This window comes from Pteronotus mesoamericanus, unplaced genomic scaffold (assembly GCF_021234165.1).
Source record: "Pteronotus mesoamericanus isolate MK-2021 breed Mesoamerican mustached bat unplaced genomic scaffold, CSHL_Meso_final contig_78, whole genome shotgun sequence".
In the NCBI taxonomy this organism is placed as follows: Eukaryota; Metazoa; Chordata; class Mammalia; order Chiroptera; family Mormoopidae; genus Pteronotus; species Pteronotus mesoamericanus.
This window is the reverse complement of record NW_026555258.1, coordinates 28,297,047-28,323,449: the sequence shown is the minus strand read 5'-3', so window position 1 is coordinate 28,323,449 and position 26,403 is coordinate 28,297,047. Positions and strand designations below refer to the sequence as shown.

Genomic DNA, 26,403 nt, shown 5'->3' with positions numbered 1-26,403 from the left:
CGTCTCCGGGAGCAGCGCGGTGGGGCCCGGGGTATCTCAGCTGAGCGGGCTGGGAAGCCCCCAAGGAAGGTCTTACATCAGCCACCCCACGTGCAACCGGAGGGAGGGGAGGAAGTCGCTCCAGTCCCCCGGGCTGCGCCTTTCCCCCCAGCCTCCGCCCCTCCCGCCGCGTCTCCCCGCCCCGTCCTTGGTGCAACCGCGGCCACCTAGTCGAGCGGCGCCGCGCGGGGCCGAGTTGAGCGGAGCAGCCGCCTGCGCCGCGTCGCCGGTTTAAGCGCAGTGCGGGGCCGCGGCCGGGGGCGGCGGTAGTGAGACCAGCGCTGCACTCCAGCCCCCTTTTCCCTCCATGGTTTCTCTCCGCTCCCGTGAGTAACTTGGCTCCGGGGGCTCCGCTCGCTTGCCCGCACGCCGCCCGCTGCCCCGAATCGCGCTGCCGGCCTCTGCCGCCAGCAGACCCCTTCCGACGGTCCTAGCTGCGCAGACCGGAACGCCTCTCCCCCCTCCGCCCCCGCCGCGGAAAGTTAAGTTTGAAGAGGGGGGAAGAGGGAAACATGGACATGAAGAGGAGGATCCACCTGGAGCTGAGGAACCGGACCCCGGCAGCTGTAAGCAAAGCCCCCTTAGGGAGCCTTCTTCCTCCGATGACTTGCATGTAATGGTGGCCACCTGCGGGGCCCCGGTCGCGGGTTCTCTGGCCCCGGCGCGGGGAAGGGCGCAGCTCGCGGGCTCGGACGGGGAAGGCGGGCGAGCGGGCGGGAGGGCGCGGAGGGGGGAGCGAGCGCGCGGGGATTAACTCTTTGGCGTCCGCGGGCCCCCGCGGCCTTCCGGGGAAGGCGGTGGGGTGGGGGAAAGCAAACTTTGAGTTCCTCGTCCGCCGGGGTTGTTCTCGAAGGAGCGTGTGTGCGAGTGGCCGGCGGCGAGGGAGGGAGGAGGGGGTTGTGTAACGCTGGGAGCCATGTTTGCAGCCTCCCGGGATGCGCGGCCCGGCTGGTACCGGGCCTGCCGAGGAGCTGCGCGGCCATCCCGGGCTGGGCCCTTTGCGGGCCAGGCCGGGCTTCGAGGGCTCTGGGCTGGCCAGGGAAGGGGCTCGAGCGTGGAGTGTGGGGGTGGCTTCCCCAGCCCGGCCTCACGTTGGCGCCGACCCGGCCGAGGGCAGGGGCCATGAGGGGAAGAGGGCGCTTTTTGCCTCGGATTTGGGCGTAAAGACCCCTCGGGTGCCTGGGGGCTTAGGCGGGCGCGGCCTGGCGCGCGCAGAGCGGGGGAGGGGCGAGCCCGAGCAGCGGAGGTGGCGCAACTGCCGCCCCTCCCGAGGCCAAGTTTGAAAAAAGGACGCGGTTCCCGCCATTTTTCAAGCCTAAAAATAAAACTTTCTTCATCACGTCTTTCGCTTCCCTTTCGCCTTCCGGGCCTTCCCCACTCCTAGTCTTCCCGGGCAGGCCCCGGTCGGCCTCGACCAGCCGTTGTGGCGGAGGCTTCACCCTCCCTCCCGCGTCGCGGCGGCTAAACCGGGGCCCCCTGTCCAGGAGGCTGGCCCCTCGGTGTGGGCGGGCGGCGGCTCCTCGCGCCAGCCGGGGCGCGCCACAGGCCGACACAGCGCCATGTTGGCGGGCACCCGTCTCCCTCCGCCTCCAGAGCCGGCCTGCGGGCTGGGCCCTGCCCGCCCCCGGTGGTGGCTGCCGGCTGCCGGCTGCCGCTCCCCAGGCCGAGCTCGTCTTGTTTTCTGCCAGCTTCGCTGGGGCTCGGCTGGCAATTGCGGGAGCTCTGTGCTCCGCCGCCGACTCATCTCTCCGGAGCGCTCTATCCTCCTTCCTTCTTAAAAGGGCAATGCCAGGCGGCTGGCTTCACTCGGGCCAGGCTCCGGGGGTGCGGGCGGGCCGCGGAGGCCTCTGCCCCCGCAAGTGCATAGTGCGGCCGACTGAGGCCTTAGCGCGGGGGCCACGGCTGCTTGAGCAGCGGGCGAGCCTTTAAGAATCGCCTCTTTCTTCTCCGCCCCTACCCTCCCCGCGAACGGGAGCGGCTTACCGCGGCCCGGCGCGGGGCCACGGTTCCCGGCCACCACGAGGGAGGCCGAGCCTGTGCCAGACCCCCTCGTCGGGTGAGTGGTGCTCTCTGGCCGGAGGTAGACAAGGGGGAGTCCTCCCACCCCGCCCCAGTCTAGCAAGCGATGGGTGTGTTTCGTGTAGTCAGGTAGTTTTGGGTAACAAGTTGGCAACTTGTGGAAATTCAACCAGGGTTTACCTGGTATGCACGAAGTTTTGAATCCCTGAGGTCTCCACAAATGCGGTTGGGTGCGACGCACCGTGTGGTCACCCCGAGCGTCCCTGAGGGATCTGAGGGCGTGGACTTCTCGACAAGTTCCCCCGGTTTTGAGGTTGAGGTTGGACCACGATCGTCCCTTCGGTTCATCAGTCAGACATTTTGTGTCGGCCACGTGCTAGTATATTGAAGGGTTAAGCTTCTTCACACTGAAACTCGAGGAGTTGTGTTCCTGAGTTGTTAATTCCAGGCACTTACGTTATTTCTGGGTAGTTGTAAATAAATAGAATGTGGTGTAATTAAATTTAGCCAAAATTTCCAAAAGAAAAGTACGGACATGGATCTAAGTGTTTTCAAATCTAGAATTTGAATTCTTTATGCGCAAGCTAAAGCACTAGAAAGGACTCAGTAAGATTTCGTGTGGTGAATACACAATACAATATGCAAATAGAATTGTACACCTAAAACAATTTTATTAACCAATGATACCCCAATAAATTCAATAAAAAGGTTATTTTTTTTTTTTACAGGGAAAAAATCTTACAGCGCTTGACAATTTAAAAAATAAACTTGTAAGAGCAGTGTTGCTCCCAATGGGAAATACAACTGGGCTGCTGTTCCCAGTATATGGAATTTCTTAATATATGAGATAACTAACTTTTTTTTAAAAGTGTGCGTATATGTGCAAGTGTTAATTTTTCAAGTAATCAACTTAGGCCTTAACCGCTTGCTAAAGACAGGCCAGTCATGTGGCTATTCAATTAAAATTAAAATGTCAGCTTGACAGTTGCTCTGTCCACATTTCACGTGTTCAAAAGCCACAGTTGATGAGCAGCTACTATATTGGACAGAACTAGCCTACAGTAATTCACTGGTTTATTGAATGAATATTTGTGTACCAACTGTATGCTAGCACCGTGAAAAGCAGTGTGAACAAGGCAGAGAGCAGCCCCTTCCCTCCTGAGGCCTCAGACCCCGGTGGTGCCAGTTGGGCTGGTGCAAGTTAGGGGCCTTGAGAGTGACACAGAGCCAGCCAAGATGGTCGAGGGTAAAGAAAGACTCCTTTCTGGACTCTGACAGGGAAACTGAGACCAGTAGGAGTTAGGGTCTTAAGAGAAAAGACAAAAGCTTTGACCATAAACTGAAGGCTTTTTGGGAGAAAAAATGCTGTGGGTTTTGAAGGGAAATTTATGGAGAGTTAAAAAGTGTTTTTGCACAAAAGCATCATCCTTAAGGCAAATGAGAAATTCCAAGGTGGCTCTTTTAAAACCAAACTCAGCTAGTCACGTGGCTCCGTAAGTTTTTGTGGGGCGAGCTTAGAGAGTTGGGTTGGCCTTTGGGATCCTGAAGACTTTTCTCGTTTGGGGAAAGAGGAAGAATTGTAAGTCCAAAACAGCTCTTGATATCAGAGGTGTGTTCTCATAGTGGAAAAAATGGCTAAGATGGCTTTTGAAAGTAATCTTCATAGAGAATGGTACTAACTATTTAAAAATACAGTCTGACAAGGGTAGGAAATGTTTTGTATAAAATATTTGTGTGGCCAGTTCTTTCACTGGGAACAAATTTTACAGCCCTAGAACATAGCATATACAACGCAAGTTGTTGGAATGCATACCTTGTTGACTATACATCTAGGGACAGCTAGCATTGATACTAGGTCTGTTTGAGATTTTTGTCCAAAGGTAAAAAGCCAAGCAGTTCCTGTGGTTCGCAGTCTAAGCCCCTGTGGAACACTGCTGGGCCATGTGCTAGACTGAGACATTTAATATGCCATAAATAAGAATAGTCTTTCCTTAGGCCTAATTTACTGAAGAAAAAAAAAATAGTCCCCCCCCCCAGTAAATTGGTATTTATTGTGTCTATTGTGATATAATTTTGAGCTCAGTGATGTATTCTAATTGTTTGCACAGCAACTGTTTTTTTCCTTACATAAGTAATACATATTCATTGAAGAAAAATTAGATATATATTAGCCAAAAATAGTATAGATAAGCAAAAATTAAGCACATTTCTCACACACACCCATTCTACCATTTCTATATTCTGGTGTGTTGAACTTAGTTATAAAGTACAGCGAACATCTTTATCTTTCTGTGTAATTACTTATTATAGCCTTGTTGTTAATGTCTGCATAGATCATAATTTAAGCATCTCCATGGGGATGATTAGAAGGGGTTTGGCTTTTTTGGTTTCTTTTTTGTTTTTGTTAGGGGTTTTTTTTTTCTTTTTGCCATTTTAAATAGTACTGAAATGAACCTCTCAGGATGAATCTGTTTTCTGCCAAATTGCTTTTTAGAATGGTTTCCTTTACCAAACACTAGGATATGTGTTTCCTTCATGCCAGTAGTTCTACCACCTAATCACATTTGAGAACCACTAAAATAAATCTGTTCTATTGTTATTTTGGAAACTTTTTTTAAAGTAACAGTAGAGTAGAAGGTTTGAACATTAAGTTAACTCAGAAGAATGGAAATTAGCCAGAGAAGCAGGAGTTACTTTTTCTTTATATATTTTTGGATTATTTCACTTATTACAGTAATCATGTTATTTTCTTAATTAAGAGAATTGGTAAATTTAAATGGTCTCTAATTTCTCCATACATTTTTTTTTTTTTACCCTCTTATAACAAGGATAATATAAGTGGGGAAGGTCTCCCATTCGGTTAGATAAAATTGATCTCTGTTTTTAGTATTGCAAGGGGAGTGGGAAGTGAGAGAAAATGAGAAAGGATGGAAGGGAAATCATTTGATGTCTTCTGTGGCTTCCAGCTCATCCCCACAACTCTTAGCTACAATATAGCTCAAAATTTTCAGTGAAAACAGTATTGTTTTGCTGGTAGCTATAGAAAACAAAAACAAGAGTTAAATAGGAATTAATGGATTTTTATTTTTAGCTCTCATTTACCTTAAGTTAATGTTTGAGAAAAGGCTCATTTAATTGGAAAATGAGGTATGAAGAAGAATGAATTTGACCCCAAAAGTTAAACCACCTATTTTTGAGCAGAAGGCCAGCTAATTATTTTGGACCAAATAGCTCCCCTTAAATTGTACACACAAATGTGCAAGTGCCTGCCCAACGTTCCCTCCTTAAATAGTAGTCCTGGGGGATTTGGGACATAATGGGAAACTAGGGTCATTTCTCCTTGATTAGAACATCCCATTTATTCTGGGTTTGGATTGGGAGGCAGCAGGAATATATGCCTGTCTACCACTCCCTCCACCCCCTTGCATGCATGCGCGCGCGCGCACACACCCACTGCCCCAAGCACACTCTTGCGTAGTTGTACTCTCCCTTGCAAGGCATTCCTCCAAGAAGGAATGAGGGAGTAGACAGTCTCAGTTATCTCAAATGCTGCTGACACGGTGCCTGAGAGAAGATGCCTTTTCACCAAAGTCCTGTTTAGAACCTCAGACATAGGCTAGATGGCTGCTGGTGCAGGGCTTTCCAGCCCTGTCACTCTTGGGCACAGCACTCAGTGGGACCCTCCTGTGGTCTTTGCTTTGTGCAGCAATTCCCACTCTGGGGTAGCTCATTTCTTTACATCCTTAGCCTTCCTAGAAAAGTGTGGGAACATGCCTTCTCTGCTGAGCCGTACAACCCTTTGCCCTACTCACCCCAGTAAATTCTGTTGCCTCTTACTCATAGAGAAAATTAAAGGTCTCAGTGTGCATTCTCTGAAATTCTTGCTCTCTCACCTATAGACTCACCTACACCTGTGCCCATGCTAGCTGTATTCTGCACAGGAAGAACTGTTCTGCCTCCAAGAAGAGTAGAATGATACTGGATTGGCCAAAAAGTTCATTACGTTTTTTCCCTAAAATAAAAGAACATTTTTCACTTTCACCTTTATTCATTTTTATTGATTTGGATATTTTGAGTATGTTGGCTATCTCCCATTATTGGCTTCTAGTGGGTAGAGGCCAGAGGTGCTGCTAAATATCTTCTGATGCATAAGACAGCCCAGCAGCAAAGAATTATTTGACCAGCATGTCAATAGTACCAAGAAACTTCACAAACCATTTTTGACACATTTCAGTCAGTCACAGCCCCTTCTCCATACACTGCACAAATCTTTTTTGCATTTCAGTTGTGTTTTTAACTTTCTTGAAATAGTAAAGCATAATACACCAGAAATGTTGCATATCTTTTTCTGTCTTCAGTATTGAAATGGCTGCTCAAAAATTTACCAATTTTGGTAAGCTTTTTCTTTTTAATGCATACTGATATGACAGCTGTCACAATACAATCAAACAAAATTGTTGCGAATGAAGTTAAAGACAACTAAGTGCTACTAGAGCCGTCACATGGAAAAAACATGGACTTTTTGGCCAACCCAATATATGTTAATTTTAATATGCATTTGTATTACTTCTTGTACTTAAACATTTTTTTAAATGTCTGTTGATGATTTGTATTTTATGACTTACCTGGGTTTTTTGTCTATTTCTGTTGGGGTGCTTTTTTCCTCACTAGGGTAAAAAACAATGTCCTCAAGAAAAAAGGTGAATAAATGCAAATACCTAGAATTTCCATATATCAAGAAAGGTCATAAAAAGTGTTAAAAAGAAGGGTCAGTTGCCATTTTAAATAAAGAACTCATAGCTCAATAACAGACCCATATGGCATATTCTTTCACCTAGCAATAGATAGTGAGGAAACAATCCTAATTACTAAGAAGTTTTACATAAAAAGATATGGCATTATTTATAATAGGGAAAACTTTCTCTCCCTGAGAGATGAGTCCTATGAGATTTTATGTACATACAAGAAAGTGAATGTGTCATCTATTATGTAAATTATGACATACATTCTGTACCTTTTTCATCCCACAGTGTATCCCTTGTTGATGGGCATTTAAGTTTTCTAATTTTTTGCCATCAGTTCTTGTGCTTTATTTCATGAGCCTCTCTGAGTGTTTCAAACTAATGCTTCACTTTTGGGTACTCCTGATTCTTCTCAAGTCTCCTTTGCGGCGTCCCTGGTGTTCCAGCCTTTGTCCTCTTCCTGGGAATTCCATCCTTCCACTAGTGTCTCCGTCCTGATGACTCCCAAATGTGGAATTTACAACACAGACCTCCCTTGAACTCCAAATCCGTATGTCCGCTGGTGGTTCCTTTCGCTTGGACATCCCATGGAAACCTTAAGCGTGGTATCCCTTTTGTTACTCCTTACACGCCTCCCTCAACAAGTTGTCCTTTCTTATTTCCATCTAGCTACGTGGTTCCCCAAAACTTCAGTTCCTCCCCATCATCTTCTATTCTCATTTGCTAATAAACCTGCAAATTAGAAGCACTTTAACATTTTTTTTCTCCCAGTTTCTTCTTCTTGGTTCTTATTCTACTGTTTTGTTCAGCAAACATGTTTTAACTCATATTTAATTGCTTTATGGTAGTTCTCATTACAGTAGAATTTGACTAGTTGAGAGAAATTGTCCAGAAGGTGATTATACCCTGTGAGCTGAGAGGCAAAATGGCTTAAGAGGCAATATGGCTAACTAATTCCTGCTTAATTGGCTTTTGGCATGTTAGTGTCATTCTGTATAATAATTTTGCATTCTCTGTCAGATATAGTCATAGAAAGTTCCCCAAACCAAATAGAACTATCTTAGTAGTGTTGCAGTATACTACTTAGGTGGGTGACCATTACAATTCACCTTTTTTATGGTTTGTTGGGTTTTTCTTAATACAAAAGAAATACCTGCTTGTAAAAAAAAAAAAAGTATAGATATGAATAAAGTAGACAGCAAATGTCCCTGTCATTCCCCTACTCCCTTTCCCCAGAGGTTACTTTCTCAGCATTTACTGTGTCAAGCACTACTCTACAGTAACTCCATGAAGTACGTACTGTTCTTTTCCTATTTCACAGATGAGGAAACTGAGGCGCAGAGAGGTTAAGTGGCTTGACCAGGGTCACACAGGTTTTAAGTAGCAGAGCCAGGATTCGGCTCAGGCATCTGTTTCCAGAGCCTGGCTCTCCTCAGTTGACCTGTTAGGTTTTCAGATGTGCTGATTTTCATCAGAAGAAGGAAGAACAATAGAGGTATCTAGAGAAAAGGAAGGAAGGAAAGGAGTAAAAAGGTAAAATAAGACTGCATGCATCCTGATGGAAACCAGGGCTTCTGAAGAGGAAGTAGACAGGACAGTGAGAAGTAGTGAAGAAGCAAATGAGAAGTTGTGGTGGTGTGGGTATCACTGGCTGTATAAATCTGCTTCCTTCTCTGTACATAGGGGGAGGGTGGTGCAAAGAATAATAAATTTGTCCTCCATAAACGATAACACTTACTAGAGAAGGATTCTTGGCTTCTGTAAGAGAGGATGAAGCCATTACTAGCTCCTATCATTTTAGATCAGCATCTCCCTTCTCTCTTTCTCTCCCCCCCCCCCCATACACACATGCATGTGCATGCGCTTGATTGCTGTTATTAAACATGGTAGATTCACTGCAAGAATGCCTTTGGCAGTTAAAGCTAATTTGCATCACTATAAATTGATCAAACTGTGTTTAAAAAGTTGTAACTTTCAGAGTCAACTACAGAGCAAGAGTGACAATAAGGATTAGTATAGTATTCACACAGTAGACTTTATTAAATAATCAGTATTCAGAATCTTCAGATGTGACACCCTTGGGTGGATTTGAATTCTGAATTTCAGGACCTCCAAAGAAGGAGATTTTATGGTCTAAAAAAGGAACCTAATTTAATGGCTAATAGTTCTTCGCCCCCACCCCCGCCCCGTCATTCTCACACATAACCCAAATTGGTCTTTGTTCTGAATTAAGGTCTTTTGCATCTTGATCCCTTCCTAGTGTCAAGATAATCTTAGTGAAGATTAATAAAAACCACAAGTGGAAATGTATGCCGCTGCCAAAATCTCTTCATGATCTTGATAGGAAAAGCAAAGCGTTCCTGTTTTCCTTGTGTCAATCTTCTGGGCCTTGAGGTAGAGAATTGGCCTAAATTGGTTAGGGCGAGGGGTATCTTCACTGTGCATTTGGAGTTAAAGCTACCCCTTGGAGAACAGACCTGGGAAAAGGAATAGGGGAGATACGGTTTCTTTACTTATATCTTAAGAACTGTAGTTTCTGTCTCTGGAAAGGAAAGAGTTTAAATCTTTATTTATACCATGGTGTAACATTCCACCCTTGGTATCTATTAGTATATTGTTACTAAAGGCTTAATCATTTTTCATTTATTTATAACTGTGGTCTAGGCCTAAGTCAAGGCTGCCTCTATATGTGGATGTTTTTTGCTGGATATTTATGGTTGGAGTTTTTGCTTTTTCTGTTTGTTTTGTTTTCCGTGTGTTTTTTGAAAGCTTGTCCTTTTTTTCTTTTTCCTTTGTCATCACAGGTTCGAGAACTTGTCCTGGACAATTGCAAATCAAATGATGGGAAAATTGAGGGCTTAACACCTGAATTTGTGAACTTAGAGTTCCTCAGTTTAATAAATGTAGGCTTGATTTCAGTTTCAAATCTCCCCAAACTACCAAAATTGAAAAAGGTAAGTGCTTTTCTTGAACAGTAAGAGAGAGAGCCATCCTGAGAAGGGAAATATGTATGATTTTACCTGTAAGGAAGCATTTAGCGGAGCAGAAAGCACATGGCCTTTAGAACTGGGCATATCTGGGATTGAATTACAGCTCTTTCGTTTCCTTGATGGGTCATCTTCTGCAGGTTACTTAATCCTTTTAAGGCTCAATTTCCTCACCTGTAAACTAGAGATACCACCTGACCTTACAGAATTGCTGTGATGTTTGGAAATAATACATGTTGGATGCTAAATAAATAGTAGTAATGAAGAATAATTATTTTGTGAATAATTTATTACTTAATTATTATAAAGTTGTTGTTAACAATGTTAGATACATTTCATTCTTAGTATGCTCTGGTTTAGGAAACACAAGTGCCTACCACTTTTCATGTTTTATATTTATTGATTAAGGGTGAGTTTAAGTAGTAAAGACTTCAGATTTATAGTCTTTATGATAATTCAAATCCATTGCATAATTTTTAATGACTAGTTCAAAATGTGTTGTGGCTTACTGCAAGAATTCATTGTAACAACACTACTGTATTTCCTTATCCTAGCTGTTGGTCCTTTGTTAGCACTTCATTGGTCTAACTGCAAATCAGTCACTATCCCCTTCCCACCCCTTTTTTTAAGTTAAAAAAAAAAGAAAGAGATGTTTTCTCATGTCCTTGTACATTTAACTGTCATGGAGCCCCAGAAAGTGAAAACTGGAAGAAACTTTGATCTTCTTGCCTAGACCTATATTTTATAGGCACGTTAGTAGACCTAGAAAGGTATAGTAATTTGCTAAAAACTGCCCACAAAGGTGGTTAGTGCTAGAGCCAAAACTAGAATCCATATCTCCTTTTTCCTAACCCAATACCTTTTCTATTACATACAGAAAGTTATGTGGTCATGTAAGTGATGCAGAATTCTTTACTGTTTAGGTGTTCACTTTATTGTCTAAACAAAGGTGTGATCATATTTAAGCAAAGGGCAAGTAGGCTATTCCTATAGTTTGCTTTAGAGTCCTGAGAGGGACTTAGTTTTTCCTTAAGTACATGAATTTAAAACCAGAAATGCTTTTTATTTATTTGCCTTATTTAGGTAATAAATGTTCAGATAGCCCTCATAGGTTTCAGGGTGACCTGCTTCCTACACAAAAGAATCCTGTTATATTTAAATGGGTAAATTTTTTTTTCTTTTGATAAGTATGTGCTTTAGAGATTCAAGAGTCATCCTTTTTACTTACATAGGTTGTTGGTGACACTGGAAGCCCTGATTAGCCCATTAAACAACTGATGGCTTTTTAGCATCTATTCACATGACCTTGATGCTAGCAGATCCTAGTAGTATGTGTTTTGTGTTCTGTTTTCTTAGCATCCTTGATACATTTTCCTGAATTACTGTGGTCTGTGTACTTTCAGACTTATTCAGAAACTAAGTGTATCAGTGATCATCCATATAGGGGCTTCATCAAATCCTTCTGAAGTCTTATTTTAATCAGTCACAGAGTTAGTGAGCAAGCAATGGAAATAATCATAAATCAAACTTAAAGGTAGATGTTCTCACAGCTCGTGTGGACTTTATTTACTTCCTACAGCATGGATTATTTTATAGCAAGAAACAGGATTTGAAAAACACCTGGTATATATTGAAAAATGTCTCAGTTAAAGTTACACATTGCTTTCATTTCAAAATAATAATGCCACTAAACCCTTTGCTGGATTGTCTTATTTCTACTACCTAAGATATTTTGTTGAAAGCATGCAAATATTACATATGTGTGATATTCTGACCAATGAAAATAAGTATTCCCTTTTTTATTTTGATTTACTAATATCTCAATAAAGCTAACATTTGAGTCTTTGTTGACTGTAGACTTATATTTTAAAATCTATACAGTGCGCCCTGGCAAGTGTGGCTCAGTTGATGGGAGCATTGGTTCATACATCAAAAGGTGGGGGTATTGATTCTGGTCAGGGCGCGCACCTAGGTGTGAGTTTGATCCCTGGTCAGGGCACGTATAGGCGGCAACCAATCAAAGTTTCTCTCTCTCTCATATCAATTAAGAAACAAAAAATTAAAAAATCTATACAGTGATTAGCAGTTTGACTGGAATATCCCATGGGAGGGAAAGAATTTTCTGAAATGTTAGATTCTCCTCTTCTGAGCTATTTAATAACACCTAAGCAGCAGATTTGAATTTTTTAAAAGATTTTATTTATTTTTTAGAGAGAAGGGAAGGGATGGAGAAAGAGAGAGAGAGAAACATTGAGAGATAGTCGTACGCACCCCGACTAGGGACTGAACCTGTGACCCAGGCCTGTGACCCAACTGGGAAATAGAACAGGCGATCTTTTGCTTCGCAGGACTACACCCAACCAGCTGAGTTACACTGGTCAGGGCTTCAGTTGTTTTTTAAACTCATTCTTTCAGCAACTATTTAAATTTTTAAAAGTTACTGTATTCTATATCATAGGTTCATTTCATTGCATACCATAGACAAAATTACATGATGTTTTCATGCTCTTCAAGGTATAGTGCAGAGGGTATGGAATCTTCTGGAACTAGTCTGCCTGGCTTCAAATTGTAGGCCCACCAGTGTAACGGCTGTGTGCTCTTGGGCATGTTACATAGTCTCTTTGTAATTCATTTTCCTCATCTGTCAGTGAGAGTAATAATTCTACGTACCCCTGGGGTTATTGTGAGATTGAGTTTGCCCACAGGGTGGGCAAAAGTAGGTTTACAGTTGTGAGTATATGAAACACTGAATTTATCCTAGTATTATTATTTACTGTAATATTTTCCATACAAACAACTGTAAACTTGTTTTTGTTCACCCTTATATTTCTAGGGCTTTGAACAGCACCTGGCAATTAAGTACTAAGTAAGGGTTAGATACAGCTACCATCGTTGGCACTTAAATTAGGGAATTAAAACCAGTGGTATGGCCTAAGCTTTTTCATCTGCAAAATAAAGGACTTGAATTAAATGCTCTCGGCCATCTAATTTTTCCAGGCTCCAGTATCTTTCATTCTAAGATTCTAATATTCCTTGTTGAAGGCTCATTTCCTTCACTGGCACACCACTTGTTGTGCTACTTGACCTGCAGCTAAGAAATTAGAGTAGGTTCTTATAAAGGCCAGGTTTATGCAAAAGTGACCTCCAGGGAGTTGGTTGTATCAACCCTGAAGCCGATGCCCCACTCCCTTTCCTGAGGTTATGGACCTTCTTTAAGGGCTTTCTTTTGGGGCCTGTACTACTGTAGTCTTCAGGGCAACATTCCCTGGTGGCTTCCAGATGTAGAACTCCACAATGTGTCAGCACTATACAGAGCCAGATTAGATTTCAAGTGGGCATAGCGAGCTTTGCTTGGCACACACAATCAGCTGTTTAGGATGCATGGACCATTTACCCTTCCTGGCAAGTATAGAGTATTACAGCTTCTCAAAGAATTCTAATTTGCTTTGACCCACTTTTTAGGTTAGAAAACGTATTCACTGATGTTAAGGGCCAGTTATCAAGCAAACTCTTACAATTGGTAGGTGGTTAAGAAAACACAACTCTTCTCAATCCTATCCTCTGAAGTGCTGCTGGGATCTGTAAACCACTTATTGGGACTTAATCAAACAAAATGAACATAATATGCGGTAATAAAAAGATCATTTGATCTTGGTATTTAAGAACTAGTTGCTCTTTAGAACACCTTAATGATATGTGTTCCTCTGTATATTTGTGTGTGTGCTGTGTGCATTTTCTCCTGCAGCTTGAGCTCAGTGACAATAGAATCTGTGGAAGTCTGGACATGTTGGCAGAAAAACTTCCAAATCTCACACATCTAAATTTAAGCGGAAATAAACTGAAAGATATCAGCACCTTGGAACCTTTGGTGAGTAATTGAGAATTTGGAAACCAGGGCTTATTGGTCATTTTCATTTTCATATTTCTTTATAGTAAGGGAAATGATTGGAAATAAGACATGATTGCCTAATACTGTGGTAGCTTCCTTCAAAGGGGAAATCTTTTTCTTCTCTTTTTTTTTTTATCCTTTTAAAATTCCATATGTTTACAAAATTAAACATCTATTTTTTTCCCCCAGACTGGCTAGGCTATCCTATACTTCTATAGGAAAAGCTATTTATATTGGGTGGCATCTCTGAATTATAGATGGAAGAGAAGTGCAAGGACAGCTCCAGTACATTTTAGGTCTCCTAATTCATGATCTTGTGCTCTAGCTGGCTCACAGTTGCCCACAGTTTTACATGGGAATCCCCAAATCCTCCTCAGTGTTAAATAGTGGGATAAGCTATCCTGGAAAAGTTTTAAGTGCAGTGGGTTATTGACTTGCTGTGTGACCTTGGGCAAATTGCTTCTTTTCTCTGGGCCTCAGTTTCCTCACTCATGAAACAGTATAATAATCCTTACCTTACATACCTCATTTAGGAGTTCTGAGAATAAAATAAGGTAATGTGCTTTGCTTTGTAAGTTTGGAAGCTGTGGTATTGGGGGTCCAGCCTACGTGGAAGTTGTAGTAGCCATAGAAAAGCTTTTGGAGGTGGGGTTAATGCTGGGTATGAGGCAGAGCAACAGGCTGTTCTTTTGGCTAGCGCCTGGAAATTTCTATGAATTCAAGATTGTTAAATGACTGCTTTTCCTAATTATAACATTCTATAAATTTGGTATACAGATAGAGTTCCATTTTAATGAGGCTAACATGATGTACATAAAGTCAGCATTTATATTAACTTCCAAACATCAGTTGGGAGAGACTTATACAGCAGATAGGCTTTGCCTTTCAGGATCCAAAAGAGCAGAACCCAAGAGGAGGAGGATCCCCCGTTATCTGTCTTTTCTGATGTCACAACATATTTATCATATTTAGATTTCACATCAGTTGTACAGAACATTCTGTTAATATTTCAAGGGAAGATAGAGTAAAATTATAACTTCTTTCAATAAAGAGGATTTCCTGTCAGAATTATAGGGTCTTTTCCCTCTTAATAATTGAGGTGCTGCTCCAGTGTAGATGTAATCATCTTTTGCTGAGCTGCTTTATATGTATGTTTCATTAAGTGGACCATATTTAGGTCATATTTCTCATAGATGTTAGGAGCCTGTTTCTCGCCTTTGCTCCATGAGTTTTACCCCCTTTTTTTCTGCTATAGATACATAGACCCAGATACTTAGACTCCCTTGGTTTGGGGGTGTTTTTTTTTTTAAGATTTTCTTTATTTTTAGAGAGAGGGGAAGGGAAGGAGAAAGAGGGAGAGAAAACATCAATGTGAGAGACACACTGATCGGTTGCCTCTCGATCTCATTCTGACTGGGGACCAAACCCATAACCCAGGCGTGTGCTCTGACTGGGAATTAGACTGGTGAATTTTTTGCTTTGTGGGATGACACCCAACCAACTGAGCCACGCTGCTCAGGACTAGACTCTCATTTCTCCTAGTTCTATTCTTCCAAACCAGTTCCCATTTCCAATGTTTAAATAAACATAACGAGTTTGCAGTATTCAAGGACATTAACATTTGCCCATTGTTTCCTCATGTAAGCTACAGAAGAGAGAATGACTGTAGAGAAAACCAAGTTTAGAAAACTTAAGTAATTACTTAATGGTCACAGGATAAATGGCAGAATGGGGATTCAAATCTCAGTCCACCATTCTTTGCACTGTTCTTGAGACCTTTTCTTTTTTTATCTGCATATTTATTCCATACCCAGATTGACTTAAACTATTCCAACTGGAGCACTAAATTAAGTGATGGTGGTTTCTCAGATACCTATACCAAGCCTTTATTGTTTGTGTTAATGACAGACCTATGAATTTAGGGTCATTGTGAGCATGGGAATCTCTCTCTTTATGGAAGAGAGTACCAGGTAGTACCTTTCCATGCTAGATCACTGGCTGCTGCCAAATGCATATGGCAACCTGAGTCCTCTTTGATGTTTCATCAGAAGCCTTTGTCAGTGCCGTAGCATACAGAGGCAGAGCAGAAGCAAACATTGTGTGTGGGAGCTGTTTGCTTGACTGTTCCTGACCTGGTCAGTGATGTATGAGGTCCCTTTGGTGGCTGTGAAAGTCTTAGTCCCCTGGGACAGTGAAGAATGAGAAATAACCATTGTAGTTACCATTTTTGGAGGGTCTGCTATGTGCCATATACTGTAGTGGATGCTTTATGTATGTTATCTCATTAGTAATCCTCAAGGAACATTTCTGTAAAGTAGACAAATAGCATGCCCCTGATTTTACGCATGAGGAAGCTGAGGCTTGGGAGAGGCTGATTGCCTTGTCCAGAGTCACACATGTGGCTAGCCAATGAGAGAGCTGCAGGGCTGCACACCCAGGCCTTACCTGCCAAAGCCTGAGCTCCTGACCATCTCTGCAATTGCTGCTCAGATTCCTAGGGGTGCTAAGTGGGTCCTCTGAAGTTAGAACATGGAATAAAATAATACTGTAGGAGAAGGTGAAGGGGGAAGTGTTGGGTCCATTTTGACTTCTGAAAGTATTCTTCAGTGGGGAAAAACACCATCCTCATCCTCATTAACCACATACATTTTGAACACCGTCTACATTGAGCCCAGTTCTTAACAGCCAATGCAATGATTGTGAATGCCTCTGCTTGCTACAGGGATATTAATCGAGAGACAAAGAAGGCATCAATTCAAACTTCCTTGGACACCTTTTTTAAGAGACCTGGGCCATCCAAACCATCCCCCAAAGCCCTTCTAAATTCTAAGAAGGCAAGCAAAATTATTGTTAATAAAATGTTTACTGTTTATTATGGCTAGCCTATTAGTTTTAGGCCAAATTTATGATATGATAGAGTTGTGATTTTTTTTTTTTAAGCAGTATTTATACATTACATTGGGATCCTGAATGATCTATGTGTAGTGTATTTGGGGCCTTAATGTGTAACTTTACTATTTTTAAGCAATTCTAGGGTACTATAATTATTGTGATTGTGTTGTTTATTTGCTTTCACTTAGTTTTCTAGCATACTGTTTGGCATGTTCGATTACAATGAGTTCTTTTTCGAGAAGTAGTGAAAAATACCACAGATACATGAAATTTCAAAAACAGGAGAGCCTTGGAGGCCCTGTATAATGGGTTAGTTGATAGAACTAGAGGAAGGGCTTTGAGGCACTGTAGAGCATTAAAAATCAGGGGTTTTGTGCATTTTTTGTGTATCCTTTCCTGGGGAATAATTTTGAGAAGTATATGGCTTATTCCTTTGAGCAATGAATTTTTAGACTGAGCCTCTTTGGGAAAGCTACCTAAATTTACTTGTGGTTATATCCTAGTTGGTATAGAGTCAACCTTTTTGTGAAGAGAAGAGAGTTCTCAGTATGCTAGCTAGTTGTCTGGGGTGGTATTTCAGCATTTTTTTTCTCTTGGGCAAGAATCCATACCTGGGCTTCTGGAGGTCAGGGCCTGCCTACTGGGGAACCTAATCTGAAAGCTACACTATGTAAAAGCAGCTCCCAGTGATGAGAAGGACTGGGGACAGCTTTCTGAGGACCTCAGGGGACTGACTTACATAACACTGCTGTTTTGAGGAGTACGGTTTCCTGTTGCTGTAACTCTGCTCTATGTTCCCAAGGGCTGCTCAGTGAAAATAAAATAAGTGTGGGAACTTCACGTTTGACCAGGAAGATGACGATTCTGCAAGTGCAGGGGTCAGCAACACTTTCCTCTAAAGGGCACAATAATAGATCGTTTAGCCTTTGTCAGCCATGCAGTCTCTGTCACAATTACTCAGCTTTCCCACTGTAGCACAAAAGAAACCATACATAATGTATAAACAAATGAGTGTGGCGGTGTTTGAATGGAACTTATTTTACAAAAACAGGCAGTGGGCCAGAATGGGCCAGCAGACAAATATACAGATACCTCAAGTCCTGAAGACAAGGTTTTGTTTAGTCTGCATTTCTTCTCAGGTCCTTATTCACAAGGACAAAATTATTATTGAAATAGCTGCCCCAGTAAAGCATAAAAGCCTTTAAACATCAACATTTATTTTCTGCAACTTCACATGGAGACCCTCTTCCTATTTTTTTATTACTTTTTTCTTAGAGAATACCAAGCTTTTTCTCTTGATTCAGAATGATTAAATGTTAAGTTTATGAAGCTATGTAGGATATGCCTTTCAGGCTTATTGCCCCTATTCTAAAAGGCACCAGGCTACATAGCACTTCATGTTTGCTTTTTATATGTTTGCACCCTCTCTTTTCCCTAAGAGGGTCTGCCGTCACTTCCTGTTGCTCTCTCCTTACTTGCTTGTAATAATACTACTCTGCCCTCCCAACCTCTTAATTCACTCTTAATCAAAACTTAATAGATGTGGAGTTAAAGTACTAATACATTGAGGTCCTAACAGATGAAGAGCTGAGTAAAATACCTGGAAATTTTCCTATCCACCTTGATTGCTCAGAAAGCTTTTTCTTGGGCCAGGCTGTTAGATCCTATTATAGATCAATGAAATGAAGGTTCCAGACAAATGAGATATTACAACAAAGTTTCAAGGTATGGTAACATCAGAATAACATTACATGGAAAAGTCTGGTAATAATAGTGTCAATCATTTCCCAAAAAATTATAAAAGGGAAAAAGAGTGTAATCTTTCCGAAGTTTGAACTCTTGAGTTTCCCTTCCTTTTCCCCAGGCTCTATTGGTTCTTCTCTTCCCAGAAAATGTCTGCACCACTGCACTTTATGCTTTTTTATATTCCGTTCTCTAGTGTTTCACATCTATGTCCCTAAGTAGAAATCTCAAACACTTTCAGATTGAGTTGACTTGTTTTCCCTCCCATACTACCCCAGAGCATTCGGAAGACTATGCTTGATACCCAGTCAGTTCTTATGGGCCACTTGATAACTCAAATGTTCAAACTCAGTCTTCAACGAAATTTATTACATTCTTTAGTTTGTCTCATAATGTGAAATGGTCCAGTTTTAATAACTTTCAGATTCCTATTTCTTATGACTAATGCTGCCAGGAAAAGCCAGTTCTTTGAGGAATGTAAATAAAAGAAGGAAAGAACTAATTAAAAATCTAGTGGCCTCTAATATAAAGGTTGCAAAGGACTTGAAATGTTTTCCTATGTATGAGGCTAAGCGGGTAGTAGCTAATTAAAAAGAGAATTTTAATTTTACCTCTTTAGGAGATGGGTTTTGTTGCTTATGTTCCTTTCGTTTAGGAGGTATGTTTTTTTATCCTTTTCTTCAGAAAAAGTTGGAATGTCTGAAAAGCCTGGATCTGTTTAACTGTGAGGTTACTAACCTGAATGACTACCGAGATAGTGTCTTCAAGCTCTTGCCCCAGCTGACCTACCTGGATGGCTATGACCGAGAGGATCGAGAAGCTCCTGACTCAGATGCCGAGGTGGATGGTGTGGATGAAGACGATGATGATGAAGGTGATTGGATGTAACATTTAGCGAACCTCATTTCTGCCTATCAAGGGTTCTGATAAAGCTACTGAATGTTTTTGCTGTTGAGAAAAATAACCCATATCCATGCACATAGGCATTTGTTAAATTTGGAGCTAGGACCTCTGTTTAATGTTAATTAAGTTCTTGGGACATTGAAGCCTTTAAGTGATTCCAAATAAAAATGGTTTGTTAGCAGATGTCTTGAATTTTGAACCTAGAGATCATAGATGGCTGCAACTCATTGAAGTCCTTGTGATTTACAGTTTACTGAAAAGACCATCATTTCATGTCCCCTGACTTCCTCCTAGTTGTTCCTTTGTCTTGGTTATTGCTTATTTATCCTTACAAACTCATCTTTGTCAACACTTCCAGGAAGACTTCCCTGACACCTGTGAGGAGTTAGGTTCATGAGCATGCTAGAACGTTCCCTTGCTATCTTACTCATAGCACTTGTCACTCTCTTCTATTCTTGTCCCTTCCAACTATGCTATGATTATTTTCTTCGGTAGGGAGTTTTTTCCTCTGTTCACAGGGCCCAGCACTTAACAGGTACCCGATACATGTTCATTATATCCAAATAAATAAATAAAATAGCTTTCCTGCCTTAAATATGGCTTTGGTTTAAGAACGTAATGATTTCAAAGTATATGTTGGATACCATTTTTCATTAATAAAGGAAATAGACTCTGGCTATAACATGGAATTAAAATATAGATTTGTTGGGGTTTTTTTTTTTACATTTGATCAAGGTTTTTTACATTCAATTATTTTTAAGAGTCTTTGAATATTTTCTACCCAAAATGTCCTGGTCAGCTTGTGCTTTCACTGCACAATGACGCATTTACTGTGAGTCAGTCTTAGGATAAATGATTTCTTGCCTCCAAGTGGCTTAGAGGAAGCAGGGCGATTAGTTTTCACATCAGTCAGCATGAAGAAAATGTATTCTACTACAATTTCTGATCTTGTTGAAATTTGTGGTACTACTGTGTTTGAAGCATTGGGTTTTTTTCTTTTAAGAGTTTAATAGTTTTAGCTCTTCTATTTATGTCTAATCTGAGTTAATTTTTATTTTTCAGTTACAGTTGACCTTCAGTATTATTCTTGTATCAGTTTCCGATATATAGCAAAGTAGTTAGACATTTATATAATTTACAAAGTGATCCCCACATAAGTCTAGTCCCTCCCCGCTCCACCCCCTTCCCCAGCACCATACGTAATTATTACAGTATTACTGACTGTAGTCCCTATGCTGTACTTCATGTTGAAGCATAATTTTAAATATTTCTTTTCTATACAGATAAAAATACACAAGACAAATGATTGAGAAAAGCAGAGGAGGAAAGACATTAGGTAGCTTGGGTGTGATTACTGGTGTAGTAGTACTCTGGAAGCATTTTTACAGTTTTGCAGGATATTGAAACAAGGCAAAAAGATACAATAAGATGTAAGGTGGTAACATGGACACAGACCAGGATATCTCACTTTGTTCCAAATATTTATGTTATTTACTCCCCTCACCACAGGTTCTCAATTATCCTAAAAACCCTTCGTGCCTCTTGTTGTCTATTTAAAATCATTTTAAACAGGTTGAGCAGCCACAAATACAAGAGCCTGTAAAGGAAATTCTTTGGATGGTGAAGATCAGTCAGGGCAACAAATACTTGAGCATTTCCTAAGTGCCAGACACTGTGGAAAACAGTTTTGCAAGAAAGAAAGCACACTCACACACACGATTTTTGTCCTCTTGGAGCTTACTGTCTGCTAAGAAGAAAATGTTAAATAATCATAAGTAACTAATCCCAAGTGAGCAGCGTATGGGGTAATGGAGAAGCACCAGGTGCTTGTGTGAGAGTGCGAGCCTGGATTAGGACGTCTGGCATGTCTGCCTGAGGAGGTGATTTTTTACCTGAGATTCAAAGGTTGAGTCAGTGTTAGCCAAGCAGAGAAGAAAGGGAAGAGCATTCAGAGGCCTGGAGGCAGGAGAGAGCACGGGAAGCCCCAGGACCTGGAGAGGTGAAGACTGCTTGGCTGGAGGCCTCCGCCAAAATGGAGGCGGCACGGAGCATGGAGGTGCTTCTCACCCAGCCTGCCTCGCCCGCCCGTCAGGGATCTCCTGAGTTCCCCATTTGGGAAGCTTTGTAGTGGTACCCTTATCTCAGAAGGATTTTTCTGTTGTTTTGTTTCATTTTTTCTAACTTTTTTACTATGGAAAATTTTAGACATAGGCACAGGTAGAAATAATAACAAAACTTTCATGTTCCCATAACTGAGCTTCAACAATTACTGGTTTATGGCTGATGCCTCTACCCTCTTCCCCCTTCCTTCCTTGGAATCAAATGACAGACATTGTATCATTTCTTTGGTGAGTGTTTTAATATACACCCAGTTTACCACGAGTCCTGGCCTCCAGGTTTTATGGGACTCTTGGACAAGAGGACTGAGCTACAGCAGCTTTGGAGAAAGAGGGTGACTGCGGTTCATGGTTTTCTCCGACATTCCTGTAGCTTAGCATTTGTCCTGTGGACCACCCTGTAGTTCCCCAACACCTTAGCAGGTGTACCCTGTGGGACATCAGCGGTATTTAATGCATTTCTTTTGTACTCTTTTCAGAAGGAGAAGATGAGGAGGATGAGGAGGATGAAGATGGTGAGGAGGAAGAGTTTGATGACGAAGAGGATGAAGATGAAGACGAAGATGTAGAAGGGGAAGAGGATGAAGATGAAGTCAGTGGGGAGGTCGGTGCAACTCTGCTGCCCTGCTTCCTAATTAAAATTAGTTTAAAAAAAGAAGTGAAAAAAAAGAAAGGGCTTCTGAAAAAATTTTATATACTTGTGAATAGACTAATATCAGTGTGATTAATTTAGCTCCTGTTAACTCCCACCCCCTTTTAATAAATACTGAATGGAATGCTTACTGAATGCTGAGAACTGGGGCTGCAAAGTTAAATAAGAATGTGGTCCTGCCTGAAAGAGCAAGCAGTCTGGTTTAATGGGACACCTAGTAATATAATATCTCCATGGAGCTGAATGCCATAGGACAAGAGAAAGGAGTGACTCAACTTTGACCTTCAAGGAGGTTTGTAAAAACAGCAAGGGGTTAGTTTAGATGTCATCAACAAGCATGTTGTTTTTTAGTACAGAAATAAGGTGGAGTACTCTGTGTAATTTTCATAGGTCTTTAATGAAATTAAGTTCCTATGAAGCTTTTTATAACAATGATAATGTAGAAATCTTTGTCCAAACCTGCTTTGACATACAAGATTTTTAATCATTTCTTGAATTACTCACTTAAAGTTGTATACTAATTAAAAATGTCAGGCAAATAAAATGCTTGCTTTTGAAAAACAATTTTCAAAGAAAATTGTAAACTAAGCTTATTAAGAAAAACCAACAGATTTCAGTACACCAAACTAGCTAAAAATAACATTCGTTTCTTTTTGATGAATATTAACATTTATTGGGAAATTACTTAGTTTTTGTACTTCTCAACTTGGCAGACTTAATCTAATGATATGCCATTACCATTCTCTAGGAAGAAGAATTTGAACATGATGGGGAAGTTGATGAAGATGAAGACGATGAGGATGAGGATGAAGGTGGGTCTAATGCATGCCGCTTGTTTCTCCTCAGTTAAAAGTTGAGGTGGAGGGCGGCTGTCCATTAATTTAGAATTTGGAACCACTGGGAAAATAAAGTGCCCTCCTGCCCCAGTGGTCTTCACAGGCTCTTTATATAGCCCGGTCAGTGTGCCCATGCTGGTGCCGCTTCCCCGCCCTGCAGTGAGCAGTAAGAAAGCCGGTGTGAGGGGTGGAGGCCCAGGTTTCAGTCCCCACGCTTCAGCTGTGTTTTTAGACTCCATCATTTGGGTTATTGCCAGGCTTGAGATTTCTGTGTTTTGAATTCTTTCATTTAAAAAAGTCTTAACTTGGGTCATAATTTTTGCAGGATATATACCTATCACCTTCCCAGTTTTATCAGTGTTATTCCTCCCCCTCCCCCAACCAAAAATGAGAGAAACATCCATTTATTTCTTACTCATTGAAAGTACAGATTCTCGTGCTGGTATGGGTTTTAGAGTGCCAGGTTGTTTGCTGTGCTTTCCATTGGTTCAAACATTTGCAGCACCTGTTCCCTGCGCCAGGCTCTAGACAAAACCTACAATGATAGAACAGTCATTTGGACCTGATTTCTGCCTTCATGGAGCTTTTTGGAACATAATTTGACAAAGATTTAGTCAACTTAATTGAAGTAGTCATGAATTTTTATTAGTTGAAAAAATGATATATAGGTCTCTGTGTCTGAAATACCTAAGGAGTCTAAGAAATTTCTTTCTAGTTAATATTAACTTGCTACAATTTGAGTCTTGCCAAGTGAAAGACTTGTGTTATCGCATTTAATCCTCAGAATAACATAAGTCAGTACCATTGTTTCCATTTTATAAAAACAAGGAAACAGGCTTAAAGGGAAGAGGTTAAGCAGTCTGCCCAAGGTCAATTGTTAGTAAGCATGGGTCACCAACAGGCTAACTAAAACTCCAAAGTCCTTGCTATGCATTTTAATAACTGCTAATGTTTCATTGGACCAACAAGTGTAAGAAACATTTGGAAGACTGCAACTTAAATTGAGAAAACTTGTTGAACTTTGCTGTGCTTTGAAATGCTACTCTGCATTTTGCTTTTCTTCATTCTGTTGTCATTATTAATGCTTGTTAATACCTCTTAATTAACAAGCTGTTAGATCAAGCTGACACCTTTTTTTAAGTCTCTCAACCATCAAAAATATTAAACTTTTTCACTTCCGTTAGCAATAACCTTGGCAAAAATGCCATTTCAGTCATCTCAAAGTGAATTTTTGTTATTGTACAGAGGAAGAAGAAAGCGGGAAAGGTGAAAAGAGGAAGAGAGAAACAGATGATGAAGGAGAAGATGATTAAGATGCTAAATAACCTGCAAAAAAAGAACTGTTCAGTATTGGTTGGACTGCTCATATGGATTTGGTAGCTGTTTAAAAAAAAAAAAAAATAGTAGCTGTGATACAGACCCCAAGGACACCCACCCAACCCAAAGAGCCAAAGAATAGTTCCTGTGACATTCCGCCTTCCTCCATTTAGTCCCTTTTGGAAATTCACCACCAGGCTTGGGGACTGCACCCCAACAAAATTGTAAGCATTGTTAGGTTTTCATGTAAGACTCTTGCTGTAGCGTGGATAGCTGTGATTGGTGAGTCAACCGTCTGTGGCTACCAGTTACACCAAGATTGTAACAGCATTTTTACTTTCTGTACAACAAAAGAAGCTTTGTAAATAAAATCTTAACATTTTGAGTCTGTTTTTTTTTCATGCTTTTCTTGTCTTTTTAATGAAATCTTTTTACATTAGGACATTTTATGTGACAACTGCCAAAAAGTATTTTTAAGAATTTAAGTAAAATAAACATGTTCCTCTTTGGTAAACCCTAGTTGTATGCTTACATTTTTAAATTGGACTTTAATTGTAAGCTCTCGTTAAAACATACTAAAGAACTGGTTTCTTTGGCATTTTTATATTAGTGTTTATTGAGGGGAAATGCACAAGTGTGTAGGATCTTGAAGCATTTAAATCTAATCTCATTTCTGATGACTGTGGGAGTAAATGAAGTAGACTTTTTAAAAATAATGTTTGAAATTCAGTACTCTAGAGCCCCTGAAAGCAAATCAAAATAATGTTAGATTCAAATAATTCAAGTTGAATTAAGGAAAAGAGGTTAGTATAGTAAAGGCAAAAAGCCTCACCACACGTCCCAGGAGATCTGGATTCTAGTTCTGGCCCTGCCGCTGATTTCCTGGGTGACTTTGTGTTGACCTCTAGATTACCTCCCAGTCTGTAAAACTGCAGGGGTGTGGCCAAATGGCTTCTGAAGCCTTGCAGCACTGATGGCCTGTGACCCTCACTGACAGGAAGGTCTGAAGGAGAAAATGGGCTTTGCACCATGGCTGAATCATGGAGGATTTGACTGACAGGTGAACAGAGAGTATGGTTTGTTATCAAGACAGGCGTGCTAAGGAGGAATGACATGTGAAAAGCCTTGCGGAAGAGCTGGTAGGCACTGCCTGAGGTCAACTCAGCTTTTCCAAAAATGGAAATTTTCTGTTTTTACAGATCTTAAAGGGATTTGGGGAGGGGTAAAATATTCTGCAGTCCGCATTTAATGACTCACCCATTTAATGTGTGACTGCATTGTCAATATTTTTGTAATGAAAGATTTTTGAGGATTGTTTTAGTAAATCTTAGCTATAAGCTACTAGAATGAGGGGATTTTATGCATGTAAATGCAATATTAAAGATGGGAACCAAATTTTAATTTATATCTAGAAAAAGTTACATAGTATCTCTTACCACTGGAACCCTCAAGTTGTGTGTTTTAAATTTGGTCTCCAGTCTAAAGTGGAGTTTGCTTTTTGCAAAGGAAATTCAAGAAAATTTGGTTTGTCATACAAGCAAATATGCATAGGGTTTAGAAATAATGGAGAAATAGGGAGGAGCATGATGAGCAGAGGTAGGGATTGCTGAGTACATTTAGATTCAAATAGGCAAGTTTGACTAGAGAATGAAAAAGAATGGAAGAATGGCAGATGAGACGACCAGTGATTTGGGACCTTACCCTAGAGGGCCTTCACTTTATAAAATGTCAACTTGGCCTACTATATGTGGCCGGTATGTCTAGGGAATTATCAAGTCAGCTTTTCGTTTCCATCATTTTTTAATTAGGTTATCCTGAAGCCTGTGAAATTCTGACCTCTGGGAGGTCTGAAGCTCGGCTGTTCTCAACTAAAGACAATTTTTAAATTCTTGAAGACATAAGTTTATGGGTGATAAGCTCAGAGCAGACCTTACTTCTGGAGTTGTCTCCCATCTGCAGATCTTTGAGTGGGTTTGCCTCCAGCTTTTGCAGCAAATATTTGAGTTATAAAATGTCTGAGCTGGGTGGGAGCTGTGATGGGCTGACTAATCCTGACTTGGTCCTCTCTGGTCAGTAGACGCATCCCTTTCACACATACCTGTGTCCTCCGGCCAAAGCAACAGCTCTGTCCCTGTGCAGTAAGTCAGAATGTCATGATTGCATTTGAATCATTTGTCCTTTAACAGTAAGAGTTGGAACCGTTGCTCATTGTAGAGATTACAAAACTGAGGCACAGAAGACAAGAGCTCTTCATACTGTGCCCTTAC

At 41.2% G+C, this 26,403-nt stretch overlaps 1 protein-coding gene across 2 annotated transcripts; it reads left to right on the top strand.

The window, feature by feature from the left end:
• The first annotated feature begins 285 nt into the window (after positions 1-285).
• On the top strand, positions 286-24,521 carry ANP32B (acidic nuclear phosphoprotein 32 family member B). Of its 2 annotated transcripts, XM_054584626.1 has the most exons (7): positions 286-605; positions 9,605-9,754; positions 13,533-13,655; positions 18,996-19,185; positions 21,811-21,935; positions 22,732-22,795; positions 24,065-24,521. In XM_054584626.1, exons 1-7 carry the CDS (start codon positions 552-554, stop codon positions 24,130-24,132), a joined length of 774 nt encoding a protein of 257 aa, XP_054440601.1. In that variant the 5' UTR covers positions 286-551; the 3' UTR covers positions 24,133-24,521. The 2 variants fall into 2 exon arrangements, with proteins under 2 accessions (XP_054440601.1, XP_054440602.1); XM_054584627.1 differs by lacking the exon at positions 9,605-9,754 and having other exon boundaries at positions 287-605.
• The last annotated feature ends 1,882 nt before the right edge of the window (positions 24,522-26,403 follow it).

Bases quoted from the DNA above. Each gene is read 5' to 3' on its own strand.
- ANP32B (XM_054584626.1), top strand. From the start codon at position 552: ATGGACATGAAGAGGAGGATCCACCTGGAGCTGAGGAACCGGACCCCG. The intron at 19,186-21,810 runs GTGATTGGATGT...TACTCTTTTCAG, and splicing joins TGAAGACGATGATGATGAAG to AAGGAGAAGATGAGGAGGAT. The intron at 21,936-22,731 runs GTCGGTGCAACT...ACCATTCTCTAG, and splicing joins AAGATGAAGTCAGTGGGGAG to GAAGAAGAATTTGAACATGA.